This window comes from Natrix helvetica (assembly GCF_964273705.1).
Source record: "Natrix helvetica genome assembly, chromosome: 2".
In the NCBI taxonomy this organism is placed as follows: domain Eukaryota; kingdom Metazoa; phylum Chordata; class Lepidosauria; order Squamata; family Natricidae; genus Natrix; species Natrix helvetica.
The window spans coordinates 225350938-225377160 of record NC_138552.1 but is presented as its reverse complement, the minus strand read 5'-3'; the positions used below and the strand labels follow the sequence as shown (position 1 = coordinate 225377160).

At 42.6% G+C, this 26223-nt stretch overlaps 1 protein-coding gene across 2 annotated transcripts; it reads left to right on the top strand.

The window, feature by feature from the left end:
* The first annotated feature begins 6967 nt into the window (after positions 1-6967).
* Positions 6968-26082, top strand: QPCT (glutaminyl-peptide cyclotransferase). Of its 2 annotated transcripts, none has more exons than XM_081941030.1 (7): positions 6968-7387; positions 18958-19104; positions 21769-22050; positions 22142-22321; positions 24166-24265; positions 24739-24855; positions 25798-26082. In XM_081941030.1, the coding sequence occupies exons 1-7, from the start codon at positions 7256-7258 to the stop codon at positions 25944-25946; spliced, it is 1107 nt and encodes a 368-aa protein (XP_081797156.1). In that variant the 5' UTR covers positions 6968-7255; the 3' UTR covers positions 25947-26082. The 2 variants fall into 2 exon arrangements, with proteins under 2 accessions (XP_081797156.1, XP_081797155.1); XM_081941029.1 differs by lacking the exon at positions 6968-7387 and adding an exon at positions 16616-17324.
* The last annotated feature ends 141 nt before the right edge of the window (positions 26083-26223 follow it).

The window sequence follows — 26223 nt, the reverse complement described above, 5'->3', positions numbered from 1 at the left end:
CCACATTTAATTTGATTCAGAATGATTGCAAGCTATGGACATGTGCATATTTTCTGAAGTTATTTGGCACTACAAACTTAGTTATAATTGGGAATGAATAATAGTTAAGGTAAAGATAAAGGTTTTCCCTGTCCAGTTGTGTCCAATTCTAGGGGGCAATGCTCATCTTCATTTCTCAGGTGAGGAAACCAATGTTGTCCAAAGATATTTCTGTGGTTATGTGACTATACACACCAAGGCTACAGAACCTTCCTCCCCAAAGTGGTACCTATTTATCTACTCACATTTGCATGCTTTCAAACTGCTAGGTTAACAGGAGTTGGGGCAAGTAATGGGAGTTCATTCCATTATGCAATGCTAGGATCACAAATCCATGCCGTTGCTTTGCAGCTGACAAGCTCAGTGTCTTTAATCACTGAGCCATAAGATCTATTAAAGAGGGGTGTTTTTTTGGTTGATTTGAAAGATATCTTCCTTTTAGTATCTCTAAATAGTTAATATACAGATTTTGAAAACATGTATTTGTATTAAAAGTTGATTAAAAAAGAAATAACAAACCTTCAAATATTTTAGAGACCTTATATGAAGTCATAAGTCTATGTCATATAACTGCATAAGTTTATTAATTATAGTTAAATATTATGTGTTAACCATTCCAAAATAACATAATAACCGTCAGTTAGACCTTTTTCTGAATCTGTATTTCTAAGGTAGTTATTTTGTTTTTGAAATTAAAACTCAGTGCAACTTTTGATTTAACCATTCATAGGTATAAATATAATAATGCAAATACAATGTTCATGTATGTAATTATACTGCACAATGTTACAAATGATTTAATACTGATAATCTATTGATGTAAGCAAGTACCGTAAATTCTTTTTGATCATTCAAAAACTTTATTGTAGCCAAAAGCCAGAGAAAAAAAGTAAGGGTCTATGAAGACAAGATATTTTTCCAAGGCAGAGAAACTTCTAAAAAGTTACAGGTTCAGTCTTCAATTATGGGACGTACAGTAGCTCAAAATATAGACCTATCAGTGGTGGAATTCAATTTTTTTTTACTACCGGTTATGAGGGGTGTGGCTTGGTGGGATTGTCTTGGTGGGCGTGGTGTGGCTTGGTGGATGTGGCAAGGGGAAAGATACTGTAAAATCTCCATTCCCTCCCGATCAGCTGGGACTCAGGAGGCAGGGAATAGATGGGGGCGGGGCCAGTCAGAGGTGGTATTTACTGGTTCTCCAAACTACAAAATTTCTGCTACTGGTTCTCCGGAACTGGTCAGAACCTGTTGAATACCCCCTCTGAGACCAGTTATGACAAATATATTCACTTCCAATTGTTTTAGGAATATCCCTTCTGTGGTGATTGTCATACAAAAGAAATGTGAAATGTCACGGGACTTGATATGATCGTGTGTGTGTGTGTGTGTGTGTGTGTGTGTGTGTGTGTGTGTGTGTAAAATCACTAGAAGTCATCTGTGACTGCAACCACCACTATCAAGCCAGACAGCAGTAGTGTCAGAAGATAACCTCACAGCTGAACACATTATCATTGCCAGCAGGCCCCTCCCTTATTCTGGAAGTCCAGACTATATTCATTTCCAGTAGGAAGACCTGCAACACCAACCTATTGTTTAAATAGCTGTTGCCTTTCTCGGCTTTACTTAATCCACGATGGCATCTACAGACCATCTTCAACATATAAAAAACTATCTCCAGGGGCCCATCGGCAATTCTGTCCTGATCTCACTACATAATAAAGATAATCTTTTTAGATCATCTCATTCATCCCCAATTAATTTTAGGAACTTATATATCTCATTTTTATACTGTAAGAGGTTAACACCAACTCCTCTCCTAGAAAAATGAAATATTCTAGGAAATATTAAAAAGGTAGAATATTATATTTTCCCTAAAGGAGAAACTTGTTTCTAAAGACATAAACTCAGAGCCTCAGCTCCCTGCCCATCCCCCAGCAGACATTTTGGTTATCTACAAGACAAAAGACTGGGCTAGCTTATCTACAACACAAAAGACCTTCAGCTCCAGAGTGATAGAATTAGCCCTTCCTCAAGATCCAAACCAGGACAAAGCCATTAAATCATAATAGGAATTGCCCAAAGCCCCTTCATTACATCATCACCCAGCAAGATTCAACCAGGCCTGGGACTCGAGACAAACCTACAAAGTTACTCCTGCATGGCCCCATGGGAGTCTGAAAACCAATCAGAGTACATGTCTTGCACAGGAACAACTCCAAGGCAGAGTCCAAGAGAGGGTATAAATCTATAAATCTTTCTCCATCTCTCACCCATGTGCTCTTTTTTTGCCCAGGACCTCAAACCATCTGGTCCTGTCCACCATTAAACCATCTTTCCAAGCAGTCTCCATGTTTCCAGTGTCTTTCTTCCCACTTGGAACTGAACCCAGATGGACATTTCTTCCAACAATACCATAACTGCAATCCTATACAGTATACATTTACTTACCTAAAAATAAATTCTACTTAATTCATGTCACTTACTTATGAGCCAACTTTTATTCTTTTAAAATCAGAATTTTCGCCCAAAAGTTACATATTAGATTATGCATTTGATTTACAAACAGTCAAAATACTTTTTGCAAAATAAAATATAACGTATATTCCAACTGCAGCTTGAATAAGCTTTCACACATAAATTTAGGTCGCCTTCCAACAACTGTTATAACCAAATCGGATTTATTGATTTGGTGCTCTCCGTGCTGGCTACAGATGTTAGAAGATATGATCCAACAATATGGAGCACATGTGCATCTTTAAAATACCTGTGCCTAACCCAATGCCTGCCATCCTAAGACCAAATTTGGAAATGGAAGAGATTCATTGATTTTGCAATATTTGATGCAGCCTCTGCCTTATCAAACATGATCAGGGCTACAGGTAAAGATTGTATCAAATTCACCAGTAACTTCACAAAACTGAAAGCCAGTTCAGTTTAATAACTGAGAATCTGTTTAATTAGAGAATGTACTGTACATAAACACTGGTCAAAACAGTTTGTTCAGCATAGTAAACCATTAGGTGGCACTGTAACATTATGCTCAACAATTGTGCAAGAAATTTACAGTATTTTAAATATGAATTTATGTTAGGTTAAAATTCTAAAAAGATATGTCTCTTAAAGACTTGGCTATTTCTATTATCATATTCCCTCTTTCATATCCTAAAGAGCTCATTAATCAAGTGGCCATAAGCCTAATTTGGCTATTATTGTCACTTTGCAGAAATCAAAATTTGAAATTAAGATTAGTTGAATGGCGCTGGACTGGGATGATAGCATAAATTGCTCTTAATTATTAGAGAGGGTGAATGTTTCTTTAATGACTGTGGTTTATGAACTACAAACCAGCTCTTACTGCCTAGGATGCTTTGGGGTCCCAGTCCATGTGCTATTTTACGGTTTAGTGTAGTCTGCAAACTCAGAAAATTAGATTAGATCAATTGTAGCTCTGTGTTGTGTGAATGCCATCATGGAGTTAGATGTCTATTGCTAACATTGTTCTATGCATCTCTGCAAGGAAATAATCCCATTTAAACCACAAGTCACAAAAACACTGATGTTATTTTGTCAGGCTCCTGGCACTTCTTCAATGCTATTAAGGCAGCCGGATTCATAACAGGATATGAATCAGAATTACTGAACACATTGCAGTCAGCTCAGCTGCAGCTTGCATAAAGACCTTCCTTTTGTGATTCCTCTAATTTTCTGACAACAAGGAAAATTATCTACCTAGGAAATATCCAACTCCCAGTGGTGAGTTCTGATTACTGTACTGAATGTGATATAATAACTTGAAACAGCAGTATTAATATGCATCAATTAAAATCTTTGGATGGCCTTCTTAAAAATATTTACTATAAATATATTTTGCAGCATGGCAATATATACACAGTAGTCTTTCTACATAGTTTGCATATGGCCAGTTATCTCCCAGAGGAAGAGGAGGACAGCTGATGTCTTTATACCACGTATAAAAGCATGTCTGGGGTGAATCTTGGGGAAGTTATTAACCCAACTATGCTCACACAATATTCTAAACTACTGTTCAATAAACAATGCTTTTTCAATACAGTATTTGTGGTTTACAAACTGTTGTTGAGTTTATACTATATGTTAGGCTACAAAGAGGCAAACTACCTTTTGGGTTAAACTAAAATGTTGGATTTCTGGCATCGTAACACATTGTTAAGCAACTCAGCTATCAGAAAGCACTCTCAGTTTGCTAAAGAACAAGTACGTTGGTTAGTTTCACAGCCCATCTTCTTCCTTTTATTGACATATTTAAAAACTCCAGTGGTTCCTTTAAATTAAAGTCACTTACAGAGATGGAAAATTGCTCTCTCTGCTTTCACTCATCCCCCTTTCACACATACTCCTGCAGAGCAGGTGTGTAAAAATAATAGAAAAGAAGATATGGTGTTAACTAAAGCAGTCCTCTTTTGCAGCTCCTTAGCCTTCTGTCTCTGTGTCCAAAAGCTGGAAGAAATTTATTTACATCAGTTAATTTATAATTGGGCAAAAGTGACTCAAACATTAGAGGCACTATTCAGGACTGAAATATCAACTGATCCTAGCTTAACACCTGTGAATTCATTAGTTATTTGAGGAACTTTCCAACTTTCCCAGTAGGACTGTGAAATATCACATAAGTCAGGAGTGTCCAACTCAATGCACAGGGGCCGGATCCTGCCCATGGGGTGCTTAGATTTCGCCCGCAAGGCTGCCCTGGAAATAAGGAAGGACTGGGCCATGGTGCCTCTGCCAGTGAAAACAGAACTTGGGAGGGCTGTGTGGCTTAGTCTGTTGTGTCAATGCAGCTAGTTATGATACTGTGTAGTCAATTTAAAAAGGGTTAAACAGATAGTGGAGTACCCCAAGGCTCTGTTTTAGGCCCAGTACTCTTCAACATCTTCATCAATGATTTGGATGAGGGAATAAATGGGGAACTCATCAAATTTGCAGATGATACCAAGCTGGCAGGAATAGCCAACACTCCAGAAGATAGGCTTAAGATACAGAAGGATCTTGACAAACTTGAACATTGGGCACTATCTAATAAAATGAAATTCAATGGTGAAAAGAGTAAGGTTCTACATTTAGGCAACAAAAACGGAATGCACAGGTACAGTATAGGTGATACCTTACTCAGTAGTAGTAACTGTGAGAGGGATCTTGGAGTTCTAGTGGACAACCATTTAAATATGAGCCAGCAGTGTGCAGCAGCTGCCAAAAAAGCCAACACAGTTCTAGGCTGCATCAACAGAGGGATAGAATCAAGATCACGTGAAGTGTTAATACCACTTTATAATGCCTTGGTAAGGCCACACTTGGAATACTGCATTCAGTTCTGGTCGCCACGATGTAAAAAAGATGTGGAGACTCTAGAAAGAGTGCAGAGAAGAGCAACAAAGATGATTAGGGGACTGGAGACTAAAACATATGAAGAACGGTTGCAGGAACTGGGTATGTTTAGCTTAAGAGAAAGAAGGACTAGGGGAGACATGATAGCATTATTCCAATATCTCAGAGGTTGCCACAAAGAAGAGGGAGTCAAACTATTCTCCAAAGCACCTGAGGGTAGAACAAGAAGCAATGGGTGGAAACTAATCAAGGAGAGAAGCAACTTAGAACTGAGGAGAAATTTCCTGACAGTGAGAACAATTAATCAGTGGAACAGCTTGCCTCCAGAAGTTGTGAATGCCCCAACACTGGAAGTCTTTAAGAAGATGTTGGATAGCTATTTGTCTGAAACGGTATAGGGTTTCCTGCCTAGGCAGGGGGTTGGACTAGAAGACCTCCAAGGTCCCTTCCAACTCTACTATTGTATTGTATTATTGTATTGATTTCATTTAGCAGGTTGGGTAAACCACCCAATGGGTGTGTTCACACTATATACAAATTTTGGCTAACTGATACTATTATTTATTTTTGTTTATTTTTTTATAAAATAAAACTATGGTAGCCAACCATAGTTCTCAGGGCAAAGAACAATCATGCATGAAGTGGGAAAAAGCTGAGTTTCCCTTTACTCTTTAAAACCACATGTTTTATCATATGCTTAACACACTATTTATGCCCATAAGCAGGGGCTACCAGCTAAGGGCACCAGTATTTTTATCATTTTAGATAGCAGCAAAGATTTACAAAAATCCTTAATGTTTTCTAGCATCTAGTAATCATCAGGATTTTTGCAATCCATATTTGATAACATACATACTGTATGTATTGGGGAAAGAATGAGAAAAGGACCCTTCAAATGGAAAAAAAAAGTTCCCCAAACTCGTGTAGAATCGATTAAAACCATAATGTTAGTGTACTAAAAGATAAACATTCTGCAGGAACTTATACTCAATCCGTTTTATGAAAATTTATGGAGAATTTTTCCGCAAGCAGGCAAACATCCAAACAAGTTAAACTGTAATTCCCAGCATGCTGACTGGGAATTCTGGAGAATTTTTGTTCTCCAACCCATCAGAAAGGTACCAGCTTCCAGTAGGAGGAATTCAATGTGTTAGCTGAGCTGCTTGTAAGAGCAGTTAATGCCGTCTTCTTTTTTTAAGCACCAAAAAGTCTCCCAAATCCCATATCCTTCCAATAATCTATAAATGTTTTGCAGGCTGATCAGTCTGAAATAGGAAATAACTCGAGAGAAATACAGTACACGCTTTGATTCATTACTTCACGAGAATCTTAAAAGTAAAATAATGATAACAATAATGATAATCACGGGGCGCCTCTCGCTGTTCACTTTTATCAGTGGAAAAACCATTCTATAGCATAGAAGAGCCTCGCTCACTTTGGGAGGAAAAGACCAGGAGGAAACGGGGGAGCTGCCCTTCTGGCTGCAGCCCAAAGTGGCGGGATTAGTCATCTGTTGTCCTCCTGATGCTGCTGACGTGGTGCCAGGGACAAAACGCCCACCCACTCCTGAGGGGAAAACGGACTGATTGGGATGGGAATTAGCATCTCTCCCGCCGCGTTACGTAGGCAAGGCAAGACAGAAACTCGCCGGACGCGGAGCCAAAAAAGCGCCTCAGAAAGGCAGAAGCGAAGCGCCGCCGCTGTCCCGTCGCCGCTTGCTCGCCAACGCTGCGCCCGCTTCTTTGCCTGACTCTGCCTCCCTCTGAGGCTCGAGCGAGCCTCCTTCACCTGCAGCCGGGGTCGGCTTCGCCCCCTGCCCAGCCGAAAGGAAGGGAGCTGCTTCTGCAGCGGCATGGCCAGAGAGAGACGAGATAGCAAGGCGGCGGCATTCTTCTGCCTGGCCTGGGCACTCTGCTGGGCTCTCCCGGGCTTCCCGCAGCATGTAGGTGGCCGAGAAGACAGAGCGGACTGGACTCAGGAGAAGGTGGGTGGCTTGGAGCGTCCTCTGCTTTGTGGGTGCAACGGAGGCGAAGGGAGAGGGGGCGCTGGGACAAGTACAGCCAAGAGGAGACAATGTCTGTGGGGTCGGCATTTTTGGCCTTTGGGGAAATGAAAGGGAGAAAATGTGTGTGTGTGTGTGTGTGTGTGTGTGTGTAGTAGTAGTAGTAGATATAGAGTGTGTGTGTGTGTGTGTGTGTATGGAGAGAGAGAGAGAGAGAGAGAGAGAGAGAGAGAGAGAGAGAGAGAGAGAGAGAGAGAGAGAGAGAGAGATGTTCTGCTTGTTTCTTTTTCATGGTAATACCGGTATGATGCATGGGGCATTGTGGAGAGACCTGAACTCTTTTGTGTTATACCCTTGTTCTATTGCTATTCTTATTTGTGAAGTGGCCAGAAGAAATCCGGTAGCACGATGTACGTCTTTTTTTTTAAGGGTAATGAGGTGGCTAATTGTATCATAAAAAGAAGTGATCTGGAAGGCTGATGTACAAATAAACGCCTCTTACCCAGCTGCACTATCAGCACAGCCCTCAGGCACTGGAGAGGAAAATATGGTAGCTCCCTCACCAACTAATGGGCAAAGTCTGAAGGCACATGATACAGCAGCATTGCTGAAGTCAAGATATCTGAAGTGGGTCAGCGCCTGATGAGAGAGTATCCAAACAGCAGACCTACTATAATTGAGAGAGCCTCGAATTCTATCAGGGGGGGGGGAGGGCAGAATTGGAACTTTTTATTGGGCAAATATAGTACTGTGATCCTCTATTTTTATAGAGGAGTAGATCCCAAGCTGGTCAGTTGGACAGATTCCAAGCAGAGCATAATAAGAATTGCACTCAATCAATTTGCCATGGAGGAAGGGATGTCTCCTGAGAAACATGCATAGCTTTGGTTGGCAAAGAAGGCACTTATTCATCCTCTGTTTTGTAATTTACTCTGGCAAGCATTTGCAGTTGTTACTAAAATTAATTAACAGTTGAAAGTTTTATGGAAGAGAAACACCTTTATAAATTACTTAAATCCTTCCAAGAAAGTAGGGAAGGTCATATCAAAGCCTGGGAGCAACAGGAGAAGGTCCCCTTCCTCTTGCCAGAAAGAATGTGGGCTTACCTGCAAATCACAGCAGGTGCATAATAGAAAATGCAGACCTTTAAATAAAAAGCCTAAAACCTTTTTGTACTGATGGCTTACATTGTATTAAGTACAGTAAGCAACAATAAAAACTGATGACCTTTTAGTACAATCATAAGATCCTCACACTTTTTGTACTCATTAGCAGCATATTTCCTACATTTTGCATTAATTGCAACATCTGGATACTTCTCAAGAACAGCCCCACTTATGGCCCCATCATTCATGTTTCCTAAGCTTTGTCTCAAAGTTGTCTCATTAAACATAAAGGCATGTCTGTGTAGAGGTGTCCAAGGAAAGAGTCAAAATCCATAAGATGGCAGGTATATGTTGCAATCAAAGCTCAATGCCTTTTGTAAGTATATCAGTGCCCAATACACATGCAGAAATTGCAATATGTCACTGTCACCTGACAAGCCTTAACTCCAGCCAAGGGAAACAATTGGTTGATATTTTTCTTGCCAGCAGAAAAATTCATCAATCAATGCACAGATGGTATTCAGCAGGTTCTGACCAGTTCTGGAGAACTGATAGTGGAAATTTTGAGTAGTTCAGAGAACCAGTAAATACATCCTCTGACTGGCCCCACCCCCATCTATTCTCTGCCTCCCAAGTCCCAACTGATCGGGAGGAAATGGAGATTTTGCAGTAACCTTCCCCTGGAGTGGGGTGGAAATGGAGATTTTACAGTATCCTTCCCCTGCCATGCCCACCAAGCCACATCCACCAAGCTACACCCACAGAACCAGTAATAAAAAAAAATTGAATCCCACCACTGAATCAATGTACTTTAACTTACCCCTTAGTAAACTATTAAGACAGCAACCACCTCTCAGCTTCATTATAGAAGCAGAGCAAGACTGACTGTGTAGATACAGGCAAATTATGCTGGCAATATTTTGATCTGCTTTACAGACTGTGGAAAAAGTACATTAAATCAGGTCTTCACATGCACCATTAGCAAATTGAAATATAACATAATTTCCCCCAGATTTGACTTGCTCCAACAGAATGGCATTAATTGTAGTTATGTGAAGCATAGGAAGCACACACACACCTATAATAATATCAAATAATGTTTGGAAATCTGATATGATGTGAAGATTACAAAGAGAAAAAAAGACAAATGGCCTCCTTGGCTAGATTCTGGGTCTCCCCCCAAATAAACCCCCCCACAACATTCCTAATCAAGCTTCAGCATCCTCGTGTTGAAGAAAATATGAGCAATTCTTTCTCCATATTATACTAAAGAAACCTTCATTACAAAATATTCAAATAATCAATCTTTTAATTTTTGGGGAGTAGTGCCTTCTCGGGACCATAGCATTTGTTTTTCTTTCATCCAGATTAGAATAGCCATGAACTGTACGTATGTAGTAGCTAAGTGATAAAATATTTATGTATAAAACATGTCAAGATTGTATTTTATAATGAGGATAGTTCTGAATGTTGATTGTATTTATTCTGCATTTATTTTAATTTACATTAAAAACAATTACCTTGACCTGGATCTATTTTAGTAAATATGTATTATTGTGTTTTGAATACATTCAATTTACCATAATAGAAAGGTTCATGATCAGGCAGCCTGTAGTGCATAGTCTATAACTGGAGAATTTCAACATCCCCTCCCCCCCCCCTTTTTTTTTTAAACATGGAAATAGAAGTGGTCTTCTTTGAACTGGAGGATTGTTCTACTTAACTGAAAGACTAGGGTTTTTTTAAATCAAATATTTGGCACACATAAGTAAATAGTTTATTATAGTCTTAGACAAGAGTCATAGACATAAGAGCATCTATGAAATATAACATCTAATGGCTAATATAATACAATGGACTGTATTAACATCAACTTACTCCCTTAGAGGATAACACATTGCTGCAAACGGTTGTTACTAGGTAACAGTTTTGCAGCTGTATATGTCAGAGTTGGATTTTTATCAGACAATAGATAAAGAATATAACATTTGTCGGGGTGCCTGGCATTTCGCTAAGTAGGAGTTCAAATGACTGAGTTTCAGTATAAAATGTATTACATTTTCAATCAATTCTACCTCTCCTAGGTCCAATGGGATAGTTTTTGGATGACTGGTGTTTTCTTATATCTACCACCTAATATAGTCAAAAGGATGGCATCAAAGCAAAAAAAAAAAAAAGTCCAGCAAACTTTGTAATTTGGATTGACATGAATTTAGGTAGTCGGCTGGAAAGCGATTAGATTGATTTTTGTGGAATTGAACAGTCTTGTAATTTGGCCTAATTTGTATTGAAGCTCTTTGCAAGTAATCCTCAACATACAACTTTTAATGTAAAGTTACAACAGCACTGAAAACAAATTAACTTACAACCGGTCCTTACACTTACAACTGGTACTCGCACTTACAACCATCACAGGATCCACATGATCACATGAATAGTCATAATCAAATGCGGTTGTGTCAAGGTCTACTTCTCTCTCTTTCTCTCATCCCTTTATCCAGTGGCGTAGCGTGGGTTGTCAGCACCCGGGGCAAGGCAAGTAATTTGCGCCCCCTAAAGCGAGGGCGGCCCGACTGCAGCTGCCCCTGGGTCGGCATCAGTCAAGTGAGGCTCTCCATGCTGGCCTCCTGCCTTCCTCCCGAGGAGGAGCTCGAAGGGCAGCGGGAAAAGGCTCGACTGAAGGGAAGCAGGTGCCGCGGGGGTGGGAGGCGCACCGGGGGCTTCGGGAAGGCGCCGGCTTCCCGGGGCGCTCCAGGCGGAGCGGGAGGACGCAGTGGCGTTGCAGCGGCGGGCAGACGGAGCGCAGCGCAGCGCCGCTCTCCTTCGGCTCCGCCTGGAGCGCCCCGGGAAGCCGGTGCCTTCCCGAAGCCCCCGGTGCGCCTCCCACCCCCGCGGCACCTGCTTCCCTTCAGGTGCCCTTCGAGCTCCTCCTCGGGAGGAAAGAGACGGCCACAGTCCGGCAAAGGGCAGCGCAGGGCGAGTCAGGGCGCCCCCCCAGATGTTGCGCCCGGTGCGGCCGCCCCCCCCTGCACCCCCCACGCTACGCCACTGCCTTTATCTATCTAGCAAAGGAGTTGTTTCTTTAGCAGCAGCATGATTGTAAAGCTGTATCTTATTTTGTCTTTCAGTGGACACAAACTGGCATTGGTAAATACTTGTTTTCTGGAGCGAGGAACAGGAGGCTCCAGTGAATGGTATTGACACACTCATTTGGCCACGAGACTGGGATGAAGCTGAAGACACGCCTCTGTGCTCCACCCTTTCTTCTCCAGTTCATCTCAGTCCGGCCAAATAACGAGTCATATTTTAAACTTCTCCTAAAATTTCTATCTCTACTGGAACCTCCTTGCCTCTGCAGCCTCTGAATCTAGCTCTCTGCTCTAGGCTGTAAGTAGCTCTACGTGGTTTTTCTTCCTAACCACCAGGGAGTGTTACTTTGTATCCTAGGGATCGGAGAGAGTGCTGAGGTCACGGCGGCCATTTCTGGCTTAGCCAAACACGTGGCGGCGATCCCTGGGGTTTCTTGCGATCGGGAGGCTAGAGGCTAGGGATACCCAGCCCAGAGGCCCCCCCATTGCCCCAATCAACTTTTAAATGGCTTCGGCAGCTGGATTCGAGCTGCGGAGAGTACAGAGCGCTGAGAAGAGCGTGAAGTTCTTTTTAACTGTGAGCGCGCCGCAGAGTGAAGGAGAGCACGCGAAGCTACCCAGGCCAAGGCAAGCCTCGGCAGCAGCCCCCAATCACACCATTCTCGGTGTTGAGGCGGGGGCTGCCCAGAAGGAGAGAAAGCAGCATTCACTGAAATTGTTTATCCCTTTAACTGTTGCAGAGGAAGAGAGGGAGAGCCAGGAGGCTGCGCAAGGAGGGTGACTAGTTTTTTTCCTTATTTTTCTTACTCCCCCATGTGGCCAAGATGGCGGAGGAGGTAGGGAGGTTTCCTTCTCCCCCATGCTCCCCTGGGGAGGGACCTTCAACCAGGCAGCAACCCACTGCTTCTGCCAGGGCCCTAAAGCCTGCCAACCCTGCCCCTCTTGTGCCACCCAGAGAGACAAACTGAGGAGGCACAAGGCCCTCTCAAAAACCTTTTCCAGGGCTGAAAAACTAAGGGCCTTGCAGGGTAGGCTTAGTGCTTCCCCCCCCCTCGCTCCATATCTCCATTGGAGGGTGAGTTACTGCCTGGACACCCTCCAGGTTCTCCAGATTCCCTAGGGAGATTTTTTGGGAAAGGTCTCCTTCTCCTCCTCTTCCCCTGGAGGACCAGGACTTGGAAGATTCCTGTGCCCACGTGTATCCTAGGAAGGATCAGGCCCTACCCAGGTCCACTCTAGCTCCCCAAGCTGAAGTAGCTCAGGAGCCAGAGAATTCCGGTTGGAATTCTCTGGATGTAGATAATCTGCCAAGGGGGCTGCAAAATCTCATTGAAAGAGCAATTGCCTCCGGAATTGTGCATGGATTGCAGCAGCAGACTGCTCGGTCCTTAGCACCAGATCAAGGTGGGAATCCTAGGGCCAACTCATCCCAGGTTCGGCTTCCATCCAATCCTGTGAGCCGCCCTGCCTCTCCTTCCCTGATTAGTGAAGGTTCAATAGCGGGGAACAGACCCCAGAGAGATCCTGACCTGTGTGAGGATAAGGAGGATGACAAGCCGGAACCTCCGGCATTTACTGGACTATTCCCCCCAAATTTATTCCGGTCTCTTCTACGCAAAGCGCGTGCTACTGCACAGGTAGAAGAGGAGGAGGGGAAATAGATGGAGCTAGGGAGGGGGCTAAAGAGGGCAATTCTGATGGGCCTGCAGCAAAAAAGCCTCGGGGCCCAGTTTTTTCTGAACCCAAGGTGGTGAAGGAGAAGATTCCTGCCCCTCATCTCTTCCTGGAAGTTGCAAAGAAACAATGAGAAAAGCCCACCGCCTTCCCAAACCCTGGCAGTAATGACAGATGTTTTTATAACATTGAGCTAGATTTCTCCCAAGCATTACAGCTACCCGCCATGGAGCCACCTGTGGTGACCCTGGTGTCTCCTGCATCTCTGGTGGCCAAGGACATAGCAGACAACCTTAAGGCAGATGACAGAAAGGCAGAGATGACCCTGAGAAAGACATTCCAGTCAGAGGCCTGGGCCATCAAGGCAGCAGAATCGGCTTCATTCTTCAATTGCACAGCGATCCTGTGGATGGAGAAGATCCAGGAACGCATTCCCGCAGAGGATGTGCGACTGCATCAGGATTTGAACAAGTTAGTGGCAGTGGCGCAGTTTTCGGCTGATGCCATACTAAACACGATGAAGTTTGCCTCCAGGGCTATGGCATCATCCGTGACCTCCCGTCGCCTCCTCTGGCTCAGGGGGTGGCAGGCGGACAGCAAGTCCAAATGGCAGCTGGCGTCGGCCGACTACATGGGGGCTTCCTCTTTGGGGCAGCCCTGGAACCGCTCCTCATGGAGGACAAAACCAAGAAAAAGGTCTAACCCACCTCAGCGAAGAAGGCGGAACAAAGGTCAACCCCGTTTTACAGCAAGCCCTCATACCGTCCCCGGAAACAGGAGGCTCAGCAGAGCAAGTACTCTTTTCCCAGGTCAGAGAGGACATCTGACTGCAACTTCAGTAGGGACAGATCCCGCTTCCAGTCTCAGAGTAAGCGGCCCTTTCGAGGGGGAGGTGGGTGCTCCTACTGCCGGGGCAAATAGGTCAAACCCGACCCCAGCCATTGGCAGTCTTCTCCGAGGCCTGGGCAAGGATTTCCTCTGATGCCTGGGTAATCAGCAGGGTTTCACATGGGCTTTGGCTAGAGTTCCTCTCCATTCCCCCTAACCACTTTCACATATTTCCCCCGGCACAAAATCTAGACAAGCGCAGGCGGATGCATCAGGCCAGTAAGCATCTGCTTGACATTGCCGCAATAGAACTGGTCCCCTCGGACCAGGTGGGCCCGGGGTTCTATTAAAACCTGTTCCTCGTGCCGAAAGCTTTGGGGGGGGTTGGAGAGCTATTCTTGACTTGAAGCTCTTGAACCAACATCTTGTGTACTGCAAGTTCAAGATGGCCTCGCTTAAATCCATTCTAGCAGGCATACAGGAGGGGGATTACATGGCATCTATAGACCTCATGGAGGCTTATCTCCATATTCCCATCCTCCCACTCCAGGATACCTACGGTTCTCCTATCTGGGTCGCCACTAGCAATACAGGGCCCTTCCCTTTGGGTTATCCTCTGCACCTAGGTCATTCACCAAGGTACTGGCGGTGGTGGCAGCCTACCTAAGGGGTTTCCCCATTAGGCTGCATTGCTACCTGGATGATGTCCTCGTCCAGGGGGCATCCCCGGGTCAGACGAGGGCGGACTTCTGGGAGGTCGTGGACACCCTTCAGGGGCTTGGGTTCTCCGTCAACTTTGAAAAGAGTTCCTTCACCCCGTCAACTAGAATTCTCCATTTAGGGCTGGTTATAGACTCCCATGCAGGGAAGGTTTTTCTTTCCCCGGACCGCAGGGCCAGTTTGGTTAAGATGGTTAAGTAGGTCTGTAGGGACCGCTATGTTCCCATAGCCCTTCTATCTAGCTTGTTGGGGAAACTCATATCCTGCATCGAGGTAGTACCGTGGGCACGGTTGCACGCCAGGACTCTGCAGTGGTGACTCCTACCATTCCAGAGGGCCAACACCAGAAGTGCACCGGCCAAGGTCGAGGCCACCCCTCAGGTACTGATTTCCCTCAAGTGGTGGCTGTCCCCAGCCTTGCTCAAGGGGTGCGAGTTCAGGGATCAGGAGTGCCTCGTTCTCACCACGGACGCCAGCTGGAGCTCCGGGCGATCCATCTGGCACTTCGACATTTCCAGACCGCTGTCGAGGGTCATCACAGCCTGGTCCTCACCGACAATGTGGCGGCCAAGGCCCACATCAATCGGCAGGGTGGCACACATCCCAGGGCACTGCACACCAAAGTGATGGGTAGCTGGGCAGAGAGACACCTGCGGTCGACCCGGGCAGAGCACATCACGGGGATCGACAACCATCAGGCCGACTGGCTCAGTCGAGAGACGGTGGACAATGGAGAGAGGAGCCTGTCCCAGGAGCTGTTCCAGAGCTGTTCCAGAGGTTCAGGCGGCCAGTAGTGGACCTCTTCACCACTCCGGCCAACACCCAGCTTCCGCTGTTCTTCTCTCAGTTCCTAGCTCAGGCAACAGAAGGGGTCAACGCCCTTCACACAAGGTGGCCAAGGGAGCTTCTGTATGCTTTTGCTCCTCTCTCCCTCCTTCCCAGGGTAGTTCAGAAGCTAGTCAGGAAGCAGGCAGAGCTGATCCTGGTGGCTCCTCACTGGCCGAGGAGACCCTGGTTCGTGGACCTCAAGATCCTATCAGTCCAGCCTCCATGGCAGATTCCAGAGAGAAATAAAGCTGCACCAAGGGAAGCTGATGCACCCGGAACCACACTGGCTGCAACCAGCCATGTGGAGATTGAGCGGGAGTGCCTAAAGGGAGCTCAATTTTCTCCACGGGTGATTAGAACCATAGAGGCCTCTCGCAGAAATTCCACCTCGAGGATCTATGACTCTACATGGGTGGCCTTCGTTTCCTGATGCCAGGCAAAATGGGCTGAGCCCACCAGGGCCTCAATCCCGCAAGTCCTGGAATTCATCCAGGACAGCCTAGACAAGGGTCTCACCCGGGGTACTGTGCGCAGGCAACTAGCTGCCCTTGCCACAATCCTCCCAGGAAAGGGTCCGGTCCCTCTCATCCTACTTCCTGTTCCTTCAGGGGATCTCCAAACTGCACCCACCAGTGGTGCATAGATTCCCCACGTGGAATCTTCCCACTGTGCTATGGGCTCTCATGGAGGAGCCCTTTGAGAATAGTTAGCTTGAAGTACCTAACCCTTAAGGTGGTATTCCTAGTCGCTATCATGTCGGCTAGAAGGGTGTCAGAGCTAGGAGCACTTTCCTCCAGGGAGGACTTCTGCATGTTCCACAACAACAGGGTCATGTTGAGGTTAGACTCAGCCTTCCTTCCGAAGGTGAATTCCATATTCCACCCTTCCCAGGAACTTGTTCTCCCTGATTTCTGCCCTAATCCAGCTAGGGAACGGGAACAGCAGTGGCACCGGTTGGACATCTGACGGGCCCTGCGTATTTACCTGAAGCGGACGGCCTCCTTCCGGAGGTCAGAGGCACTCTTCCTATCCTTCCAACCTTCATCTCTGGGTAGGAGGGTAATGCCTTCCACCATTAGCTGGTGGATCCACTTAGCCATCTCCCTAGCATACAAATCCCAGAGGTTGCCAGTGCCAGCCGGTATCACGGCACACTCGACGAGGAGTGCTGCCACCTCAGCAGCTTGGGCCTCCCAGGCCCCATAGATGACATTTGCAGAGCGGCTACATGGGCATCCCCATCGCTGTTTATCCAACATTACAGGTTGCACACATTTGCATCGGCTGATGCAGCGTTTGGGCGCAAGGTGCTACAGCAGGTTATTGCAGAGCATGAGTTCCCCACCCATGGGACTTAGCTTTGGTAGGTCCCATCCACTGGAGCCTCCTGTCCCTCGCTCCGAAAAATGGCAGTTGGTCTTACCTGAATTGCTATTTTTGGGGCTTGGACAGGAGGCTCCAGTTCCTGCCCTAGGTAGTAGGATAGCTGGGGTGGTGGGAGTTCTCCTTTGTACCTTGTTTTCAGGTCTGGGGGCAGCTCACTTCGATGAACTGGAGAAGAAAGGGTGGAGCACAGAGGCTTGTCTTCAGCTTTATCCCAGTCTCGTGGCCAAATGGGCGTGTCAATACCATCCACTGGAGCCTCCTGTCCGAGCCCCAAAAATAGCAGTTCAGGTAAGACCAACTGCCATACTACTTTAACAAAATCATCCTTTTATTGATTTCTATGCAACATTATCATGGCAGGTAAAATAGAATAGCATTTTAATTTTAATATTTTCCATTATTTTTTAACTACAATCAATCTAATCTTCATTACTCTTAAAAACTCTGTTGCCGAATATGCATTTTTTATAAAACTGCCCTTAAGAAAAGTCTCTTAGTATATTTTCCATTATTTATGGAAATCTATAATTTTAGCAGAATGCTAAATTTGCAATAGGAAAGATTTTAAAAATACTTAGAAGTGAAAAAGGATGTGGATCAAACTGCATCTTACATTCTTACAGTACTCAAAGGAAGGAGATGAATGAAATATCTCCATATACCCGTGATGGCAAACCTATGACACGCGTGCCACATGTGGCACACAGACATTTCTCCGGGCACACCAGCTGTCTCCAATTGCTGTTCCAGTCGGTCCACCTGGTCTTTGCATGGGCGGCATCACTGGAAACCAGAAGAGTAGCTCCCTGGCATGCATGCATGTGCTGGGAAGCTGAGCTTTTGGTATCCAGTGCATGCATGCGCACTGGCTACCTGGTCTTTGTGCATGCATGCACACAAAAAACCAGAAGACCAGGTGACCAGCATGCATGCGCACACTGGAAATCAGAAGCTCAGCTTCCTGAGCTGTTCTTCCAGTTTCCAGTGCTCTCACGCATGTGTGCCTGGTAGTTGCTCTTTCGGTTTCTGGCCCTCCCCCACACGCCCGCAATCCCGTTTCGGCACTCAGTGCTGAAAAGGTTCACAAACACTGCCATATACCATAAAATTAGCATGTGCTAGAACTGAGACTTAGGAAGAGGTACAAAATAATCTTTGCTTTTTGGAAGAAATTAATGGCACTATGTCTTCTCTAAAAATTTAGTAGAGAATAGGAGTCACTGTGCTAATGTCTTCAGGCTTTATTGTTAGGGATGTAACCCTAGGCTTGGCTTGGCAATGTATATAAGCTATGATTACTTTACTGTTACTTTAAATGATTAAGAGATGTAATTGGTTTGTTACCTCAAGCAGCTATAAGAGGGAGCCAGAATGGCTGTTAGCTCTCTCTGTTTTGTTAGATGCTGATCGTGGATAGTGTTGATACTGCTTGTGAGTTACTGAGTCTTGCTACTGTTAGCTATTTTGTGTGCTAGACTGACTATTTTTGATAACTGAATTACTGAACCGTGTATGACTTGGACTGTTAACCGGACTCTGAATACTTCTATATTTCTACATAGTAAACTACTATATTTTTATACTATTCAGTGTCTCTGTATGTTGGTTTGTGTGTGTTATTCCATATCACTCTCATTACCCTTCTCTGCATACTTGCTCTCCTAACGGGGAGCTTAATTACTTAACATTTATCGTATGCACAGCATGTGTACATGTAAAAATACCTTACAGAAATGCCATACATTTCCATGTACAGTGTGTCAATAGATTAAACTCTGGATAATAGCTCCTTATTGCTAGTTTTCATGCTAACCATAAAAATTGATAATAGCTATTTCATCTTAATGTTTCCATCACGGATACAAAACAACATAAGCAATATAACTTCTCATCCTGATTTTTCCTTTAATTCTTTCTGCAGTATTCCCATCGCCCAACCATTTTAAATGCAACCAGCATCCTACAAGTCACTTCACAGACAAATGTTAATCGCATGTGGCAAAATGACCTTCATCCAATTCTGATTGAGAGATATCCAGGATCACCTGGGAGTTATGCTGTGCGGCAGGTAAGACAGAAAAAGTTGTAATTACTGAAAGAGGTAAAATAATTCTACAGGCATAGAGAAGATAGAATAAGTACACTGCAATATACATGTCACAGAGGTAATATCATTGCAAGAAAATTTTAAAAGCGTTCTTAAATCAAGCCAAAGGCCATCTATCCACTTTTCTATGTCGTAATATGACAAACTAATGATTCTAAACAGGAGGTTTAGAGACAGGACACAAAGGCAATAACTTTTCAATTGCTTCCCTCTTCCTCCACATTTTTAAGGTATGCTGCCTATTATTCAGGAGGTGGTATGCAGGTGTAGAATTAGTAATCATTAATTGAAACACAGTTAATGCTCCTGGAATGGAAAAAGTAATTATGTTGTCAGCATTAATGATAGCACAGGAAATAGCCACTAGCAACTAATATATTTCAACTTGGAGAAGAACTATACTTTACAGTCATAAAATACAGTCACAAGTATGCAGGATGTTTATTATGTTAAATTCTGATCAATTGGAGATGTTGTCCAAAAATGATGGTGATTCTTAGTATAGTTGGAATATGATGATATGTAAGCTTGATGATCTGCAATTTATGAAGCAAAAAAGGCAGATAAACGCTTTCAAAGAATATCTACTAAATGCTTGTTTCCTAGGAGACTGCTCACAAATAGCCTCAACAAAAATAGTATCTCTTGTGCTGCAGTAATTAAACATATCCAAGAAAGAGTATGTACTACTGTTCCTGGAGAAGATCAGTACAGTTTCTGAAAAAAAAAATTCTCGTAAGACAAATTTCTTTGATGTTCATACCACTGAAAATGACAAATCTAATTCAAGTCTCCTCTGCATATTAGGATTTCCAATCCCAAATTTATTTATTTGCTTCCCATATCAAAACAATTAGATAATTAACATTTACAGACTACCATAGATATCACTGATAATCAACACCTATGATTATGCATTCTGGAATTAATACATATCCTAAAATACATCTTCATTCTCACAGGTAATCCCCCCCCCCTTTTCTATCCTCTCAAAATCTCTGAAAAGTAAAGGCAATAAAAAGCTGCAAAGTGTTTAGTTTGTGATGGGCTATATTGGGGACCTTTCATGTACTTAGACAGGGGTGGGTTGCTGCCAGTTTTACTACTGGTTCACAACACGCACGCAACGCGTGCTTGTTTTGCTCACATGTGCGTGCGTGCGTGCACTGTTCAATGTTAATTGTTCTTCGTGCATGCACAGAATAATTTACAGGGAACTGCACACGTGCAGTCACTAAAAACCAAAATGAGGTGGCCCAGCGGCAGCAAGGGAATCGGTTCATGGGCGTGGCAGGCCTGGATCACTGCCTGTCCTGCGACCCAGACATGAATTCCACTACCGGTTCAGCTGAACCGGGCCGAACCGGGAGCAATCCACCTCTGTACTTAGAGCTTAAGATAATAATACTTAAATTGTTGCTCTAATAAATTTACCAAAAGGAAGATGCCTAGAGTAAAATTCTTCTTTTCATTGCCAGTGTCTTTATACGTATACATGTACATAATTATGTCTTTGTAGTTTCATTCTGATTAGCAATAAGTCCTGTTTTTCAGTGAATAGATTTGATTTTATAGAAGATACATTTTTCTAACTATCCTTCAGCAATTGTAACCCTGTTACTTACAGACAAGTATCAACATGTTCTGTAAGATAATGAAGGCTCTCTTAGGCCTTGATTGCAGCAACTCTTGAGCTGCTATTGAAATGAGCAGCTGAGAAAACATATTACTAAGGAAACATCCACAGATATATCCTCAGATGGGGGAGCAGCAATTATATATCATTAAGTGACAGCAGCTGGGATTGAGAACCTCTTACTTTCATAAGTCTTTCTTGCATTTCAATCTGGAATTGCTGACTGAAGTCCATTTTTCTCATATTTTGAACAATTTCTATGCCTTTCATATTTTTAAAAGTTTCTATGCCTTCTGCAATTATGACCACAAAGAAAATGTAGTGGCTATAGAATCTTCCCATCCTGATTTTCCTTTAGTTCTTTCTGTAGTATTCATTGCAGAAGCACTCTTATTCAAAGCTCATAATGGCCAAAACCTTTAGATTTGTCCATGTATGCAATTGCCTCTCTGATCCATTCCTTTGCAACATGAGATAATTGAGGAAAACAGAGACACCCAAGATGTGGGTGTATGTGAATGTACCAGCATTCTGAAAGAATCATTCTCATATTAAAAAGCTAAAAATGAGAAAGGCATAAATACTGTATATTATCACATTTTCTTTGCCTGATGACCTTTAGATGTATTTGATAGTTGTTCCTAGATGCTGCAGATAACAGGTGAGCTGGCGGAAAGTTATGGGAATGCACCATGTTGAAAAAGGCTGATAAGAGCTCGCTCAGTCCAAAATTTGGTTTGCAGTATACAAACAGAATTCCAGCCTGAAACAGAAGACTTGTTCGGCTTCATTATCAATAGGCTAGAAAAGGTCTCCTGAAGAGAAATGTATTCAAAGCTGTGAATGAACATTTATCAAATAGTAGGTTTCAGGGGGAAACATTAATCTTCTTCAGGAAATTTGTTGGCACCTGCAGGATTGATTTGTAAGGACTTACTTAAAACTTAACATTATTGATCACTATTGATTTTTGGTTCTATATATTTTAGCATATCAAGCATCGGCTACAAGGACTGCAGGCTGGCTGGCTTGTTGAAGAAGACACATTTCAGAGTCATACTCCTTATGGATACCGCACTTTTTCAAATATAATCAGTACTCTCAATCCCCTTGCCAAGCGTCATTTGGTGGTTGCTTGCCATTATGACTCAAAATATTTTCTGCCACAACTGGATGGTAAAGTGTTTGTTGGAGCTACCGACTCAGCTGTGCCTTGTGCAATGATGCTAGAATTAGCAAGGTCCTTGGATAGACAGCTTTCTTTTCTGAAGGTATTTGCTTTTTCTTCAAATTGCTCCAGCATTTACTGTGATTCTAAGTAAGGTGACACACTTTCCATTCTGTTTCCCACTCATTCCATAGCAAAGCAGCTTGCCACCCAAGGCAGATCTTTCTCTCAAGCTTATTTTCTTTGACGGTGAAGAAGCTTTTGTGCGATGGTCGCCTTCAGATTCCCTGTACGGCTCTAGATCTTTGGCCCAGAAAATGGCATCTACTCCTCATCCACCAGGTGTCAGGAACACAAATCAAATTCAAGGCATTGTAAGTGAAAACTTTACAAATAATGGATACAGGGATAAAAAATGGCAGAACTATACATAGTTTTTGGCATGACCTTAATTTCCTATTTTATAAAATAATATCCTATTAGTCCATTTTTTAAAATGTTATAATGATTGGGAAGAAAGGAAAAAAATTGGAAGAGAGAAAAAAATATTTTGCATTTATTACTTTAAATGGGGTCTTGAGAAGGGACGCTGTAGAGTGCTATATTATTGGGGGCTGTGTTGTGAATGGGAGGGAAGAAGTCAGCTCCAAATGTATCTGTTAAGCAGGAAGAGAGGAAGATATTCTTTGGGGGACAGAAGACCCTTACAAGGGAGCTGTCCTGTTTCAGGATGAAAATACACACAAAATTGAGTTGTAATCTGTTTACTTTTAAGAATTACTGGCTTGGGCAGGCAGACCTCTGATGTGTGCAAGCACACCAGAACACTAACAAGAAAGTGAAACTTTGCCTGTCAGTCCAAAGCCAAATCAGATCATGGGCATATGTGGACAAGGAACAGTACAATGGTCCAAGTGCCATGGAAAATAGTCAGACAGCCCAGGCTTCAGATAACACATAGGACTGAGTGACATAAAAATGCCAATCCATAGTTAGAGTAGATGTTCCCAACTGAAAAACCAACTTCTGGTAGTTGCATTATATTAGCTAGTGTGAACAAGATTTAATTAAGACAGTTGCCATTTTTGCTTCTTAGTGTTCCTCTACTCCACTCTCCAGAGTTCACAGCATGTTTTTAGGCTGGGTGGCTGCTTGGGATCAGGATCTTTGTGTTTTACATTGTTCTGCATCTGTTTTGGATTATTGCTAGCACAGTCAGCCTTTGGTGCTTGATTGCTCCTGATATCCTTCTTGAGCAGGGTCCCCCATGTCTGAGTCCTTGGATTTAGAGGAGACCATGTAGGCCTTAGAAATCTATCTTTAGAAACAGAGTTCTACAGTTAATTACATGGCACATTCAAAATTTAGTACAAACTTTCTTAATGAAATTAACAAAATAGATTCTGCTCTTATTTTTGTGCTGATAGGCAATGATTGTTCGTATAGGAGCAACGCTTGTAGTAAAAGAATCACTAGTCCTAGCATGAAACCGAGTCCCTCCTAAAATCCCAAAATATTCAGTTCTTTTGTAGCCATACTCCTAGAGCACAAGGATATGAATAAAGAGCCATGGAATCTATGTTTTTCACCTTAAATATGAGTAGGGTTATGAAAAGAATTGCAAGCATGACTTTCTAAACTATCATTTAGAATAACATTAGCACTTCGACATATACTATTTCATAGTGCTTTACAGCCCTCTTTAAGCTGTTTACACCATATTGCCCCCAACAGTTTTACTGACCTCAGAAGGATGGAAGGCTGAGTCAACCTTGAGCCAGTCAGAATCAAACTCCTGGCAGGGTGCAGAGTTAGCCTGCAATACTGTATTCTAACCATGGTGCCACCAACAGAATAAAACAATCTGCAATAAAAACTAATCAGATAAAACAGACAAACAAAGGTGGAGTTAATTGATAAAACAAATATAGAGGTATGCCACTTAAAAGCAGTTGTCATTTGAAGTCTTTGTAGACTTATTAGTCAGAATCAAGTCCTTACTAATTACAATAAGAGTCACACTAAGGTTTGTGAGCAGAAGATTTCAATCTCAGTGAGATATTTATATTCAACCGTAGAAGTACAGCAATATAAGTATGTTGAGATACTTGTCTGGAATTGTCAACATTACTGATTTTTAGACAATCATTAATATTCTCCTAAGGGTAAAGCTCTGAGATTGGCATTTAAAGGACTAACCTTGACCCATTTCCTGTAGGATCTTTTTGTGTTGATGGATTTACTTGGTGCACGAAACCCTGTTTTTCCTGTTTACTTTTTGAATACAGCTCGATGGTTTGGGAGACTTGAATCCATTGGTAAGAACATTTTACAAAATATACCAGTTTTACTAGCAAAGGGATATTTGCATCTTCTAGTTTTATACGGTAGAGTATTTCTAGCCATATCATGCTCTCACAAGTGTTGCTCTAAACATCTTTTCCCTTTGAAGGAGATGTTTAAACAAAAACGCATGCATTACAGAAGTTTCAAGAAATTAGTCATATATACATATTTTTTAAAATCATTGTGGATTCTATCGATTAAGATAAAAACTATACAAATGTTACCAAAACAGTACAATACAGATTAAGCAAAATATCTGTTCTAAGGCCATTTTCTGGGATACAATAGCAATCATAACTATGAGTTGCATTCACAAAGCATTGAGGGTGCATAGAATTCTGAAAACTCATTTTTTGCTTCAAAATGTTTTAAACAGATTGAGAGCTTCTTAAAAAAAAACATTATTTGATATTCATAACTTGCTACTTTAAAAAAAATCTTGCAGAACAAAACCTTCATGATTTGGGTTTGCTACATAATTATTCTTCTGAGAGGCAGTACTTCCGGAGTAATTTACGTCGACATCCAGTTGAGGATGACCATATTCCATTTTTGAGAAGAGGTATGGATTTTTAAAATGTATTTAAATTGACATACATTCAGCAATATATGTAGAAGGGTCATTTATCTATGCAAATCTTTCTCCAAACTTAAGGAATTGTACAAATGTTCATTCTTATAGAGTCAGGTCTGGTCACAAACCCATTTTTCAGAACGTAGTTTATTTTATTTTTGACAAATCATAATATTAATGCAAGGAAGTCAGTGACTATAATTATGGTAATATTGCACAATTGTTTTTTTTTCTCATCCCATTTCAGATTGTAAATTACATAGAGAGAGAGAATGATAGGCTGAGGGATCTTTGATCTTTTTTTCAGCATGGCAATACAAATTAAGGGAAATACATTGGCAGGAGTCCCATCAACCGAGTATTATATAAACATAAAAAGAAATGTAAATGAAACATTTAGACCAAATGTCTATTCAATTCACTTATACAAAGTAATTTTGTCAAAGGGTATTGAGCCATACTTTTCAGTCTATTGCTCCAAATACTCTTGTCTGGGGCAAGGTTCATAAGTCTTGCCCTTTAGGATATTCAAGAGCCGACCCAAGGCACATATACACAAGGAAAAGTTTGTGTCAGATCATTTGCCTCTGCCTGTGGACATACCTGTTCTAGAGGTAAAAAGTGGATTTGCTATTTATACACAGGACTTAAAAATGTTTATGTTTAAAGATAGATCCCACTTCAAAATACTCTATTATCTCTGATAGGCAAAATCTATTATTGATATGGTTAGTCTTTAAATGTTCTTACAATGTTAGCAGCAGTGGAGTTTTAATAATGTTCTGATATTCAGTAGACCAAACAATGAGATTACAACATTAACACCATCATGCTTTCAATTTTTTGCATTATACAACATTGTTGAGAAATAACAGTTGTCTCAAAAGTTGGACCAACTCTTCATTTTTTTGTGTTCTCTTATCCCAACAGGTGTTCCAATCCTACACTTGATACCTTCACCTTTCCCTAGAGTATGGCACACCATGGAGGACAATGAAGAGAATCTTGACAAGCCAACTGTTGACAACCTCAGCAAAATTCTGCAAGTTTTTGTGCTGGAATATCTCAATTTGGGATAACTGTTACCCTTAAATTAATATTTTGTTCTAAATACTTAGCTGTGTTTAGAATTCTTCCAAGAATAGGTTTTTACTGTAGATCAGGGGTGTCCAAACTTGGGAACTTTAAGACTTGTGGACTTCAACTCCCAGAATTCCCCAGCCAGCTGGCTGGGGAATTCTGGGAGTTGAAGTCCACAAGTCTTAAAGTTCCCAAGTTTGGACACCCCTGCTGTAGATATAGCAATCAGATCTCTTACTTTACGCCTTGTCTGTGACAAAAACTGAAAGATTGTCC

Excerpts from the sequence above, each read along its gene's own strand:
- QPCT (XM_081941029.1), top strand. The coding sequence starts at position 16,857 with ATGACATTTGCAGAGCGGCTACATGGGCATCCCCATCGCTGTTTATCC. Across the intron at positions 24,266-24,738 it reads TGGGAGACTTGAATCCATTG|AACAAAACCTTCATGATTTG; the intron begins GTAAGAACATTT and ends AAAATCTTGCAG. Across the intron at positions 24,856-25,797 it reads TATTCCATTTTTGAGAAGAG|GTGTTCCAATCCTACACTTG; the intron begins GTATGGATTTTT and ends TTATCCCAACAG.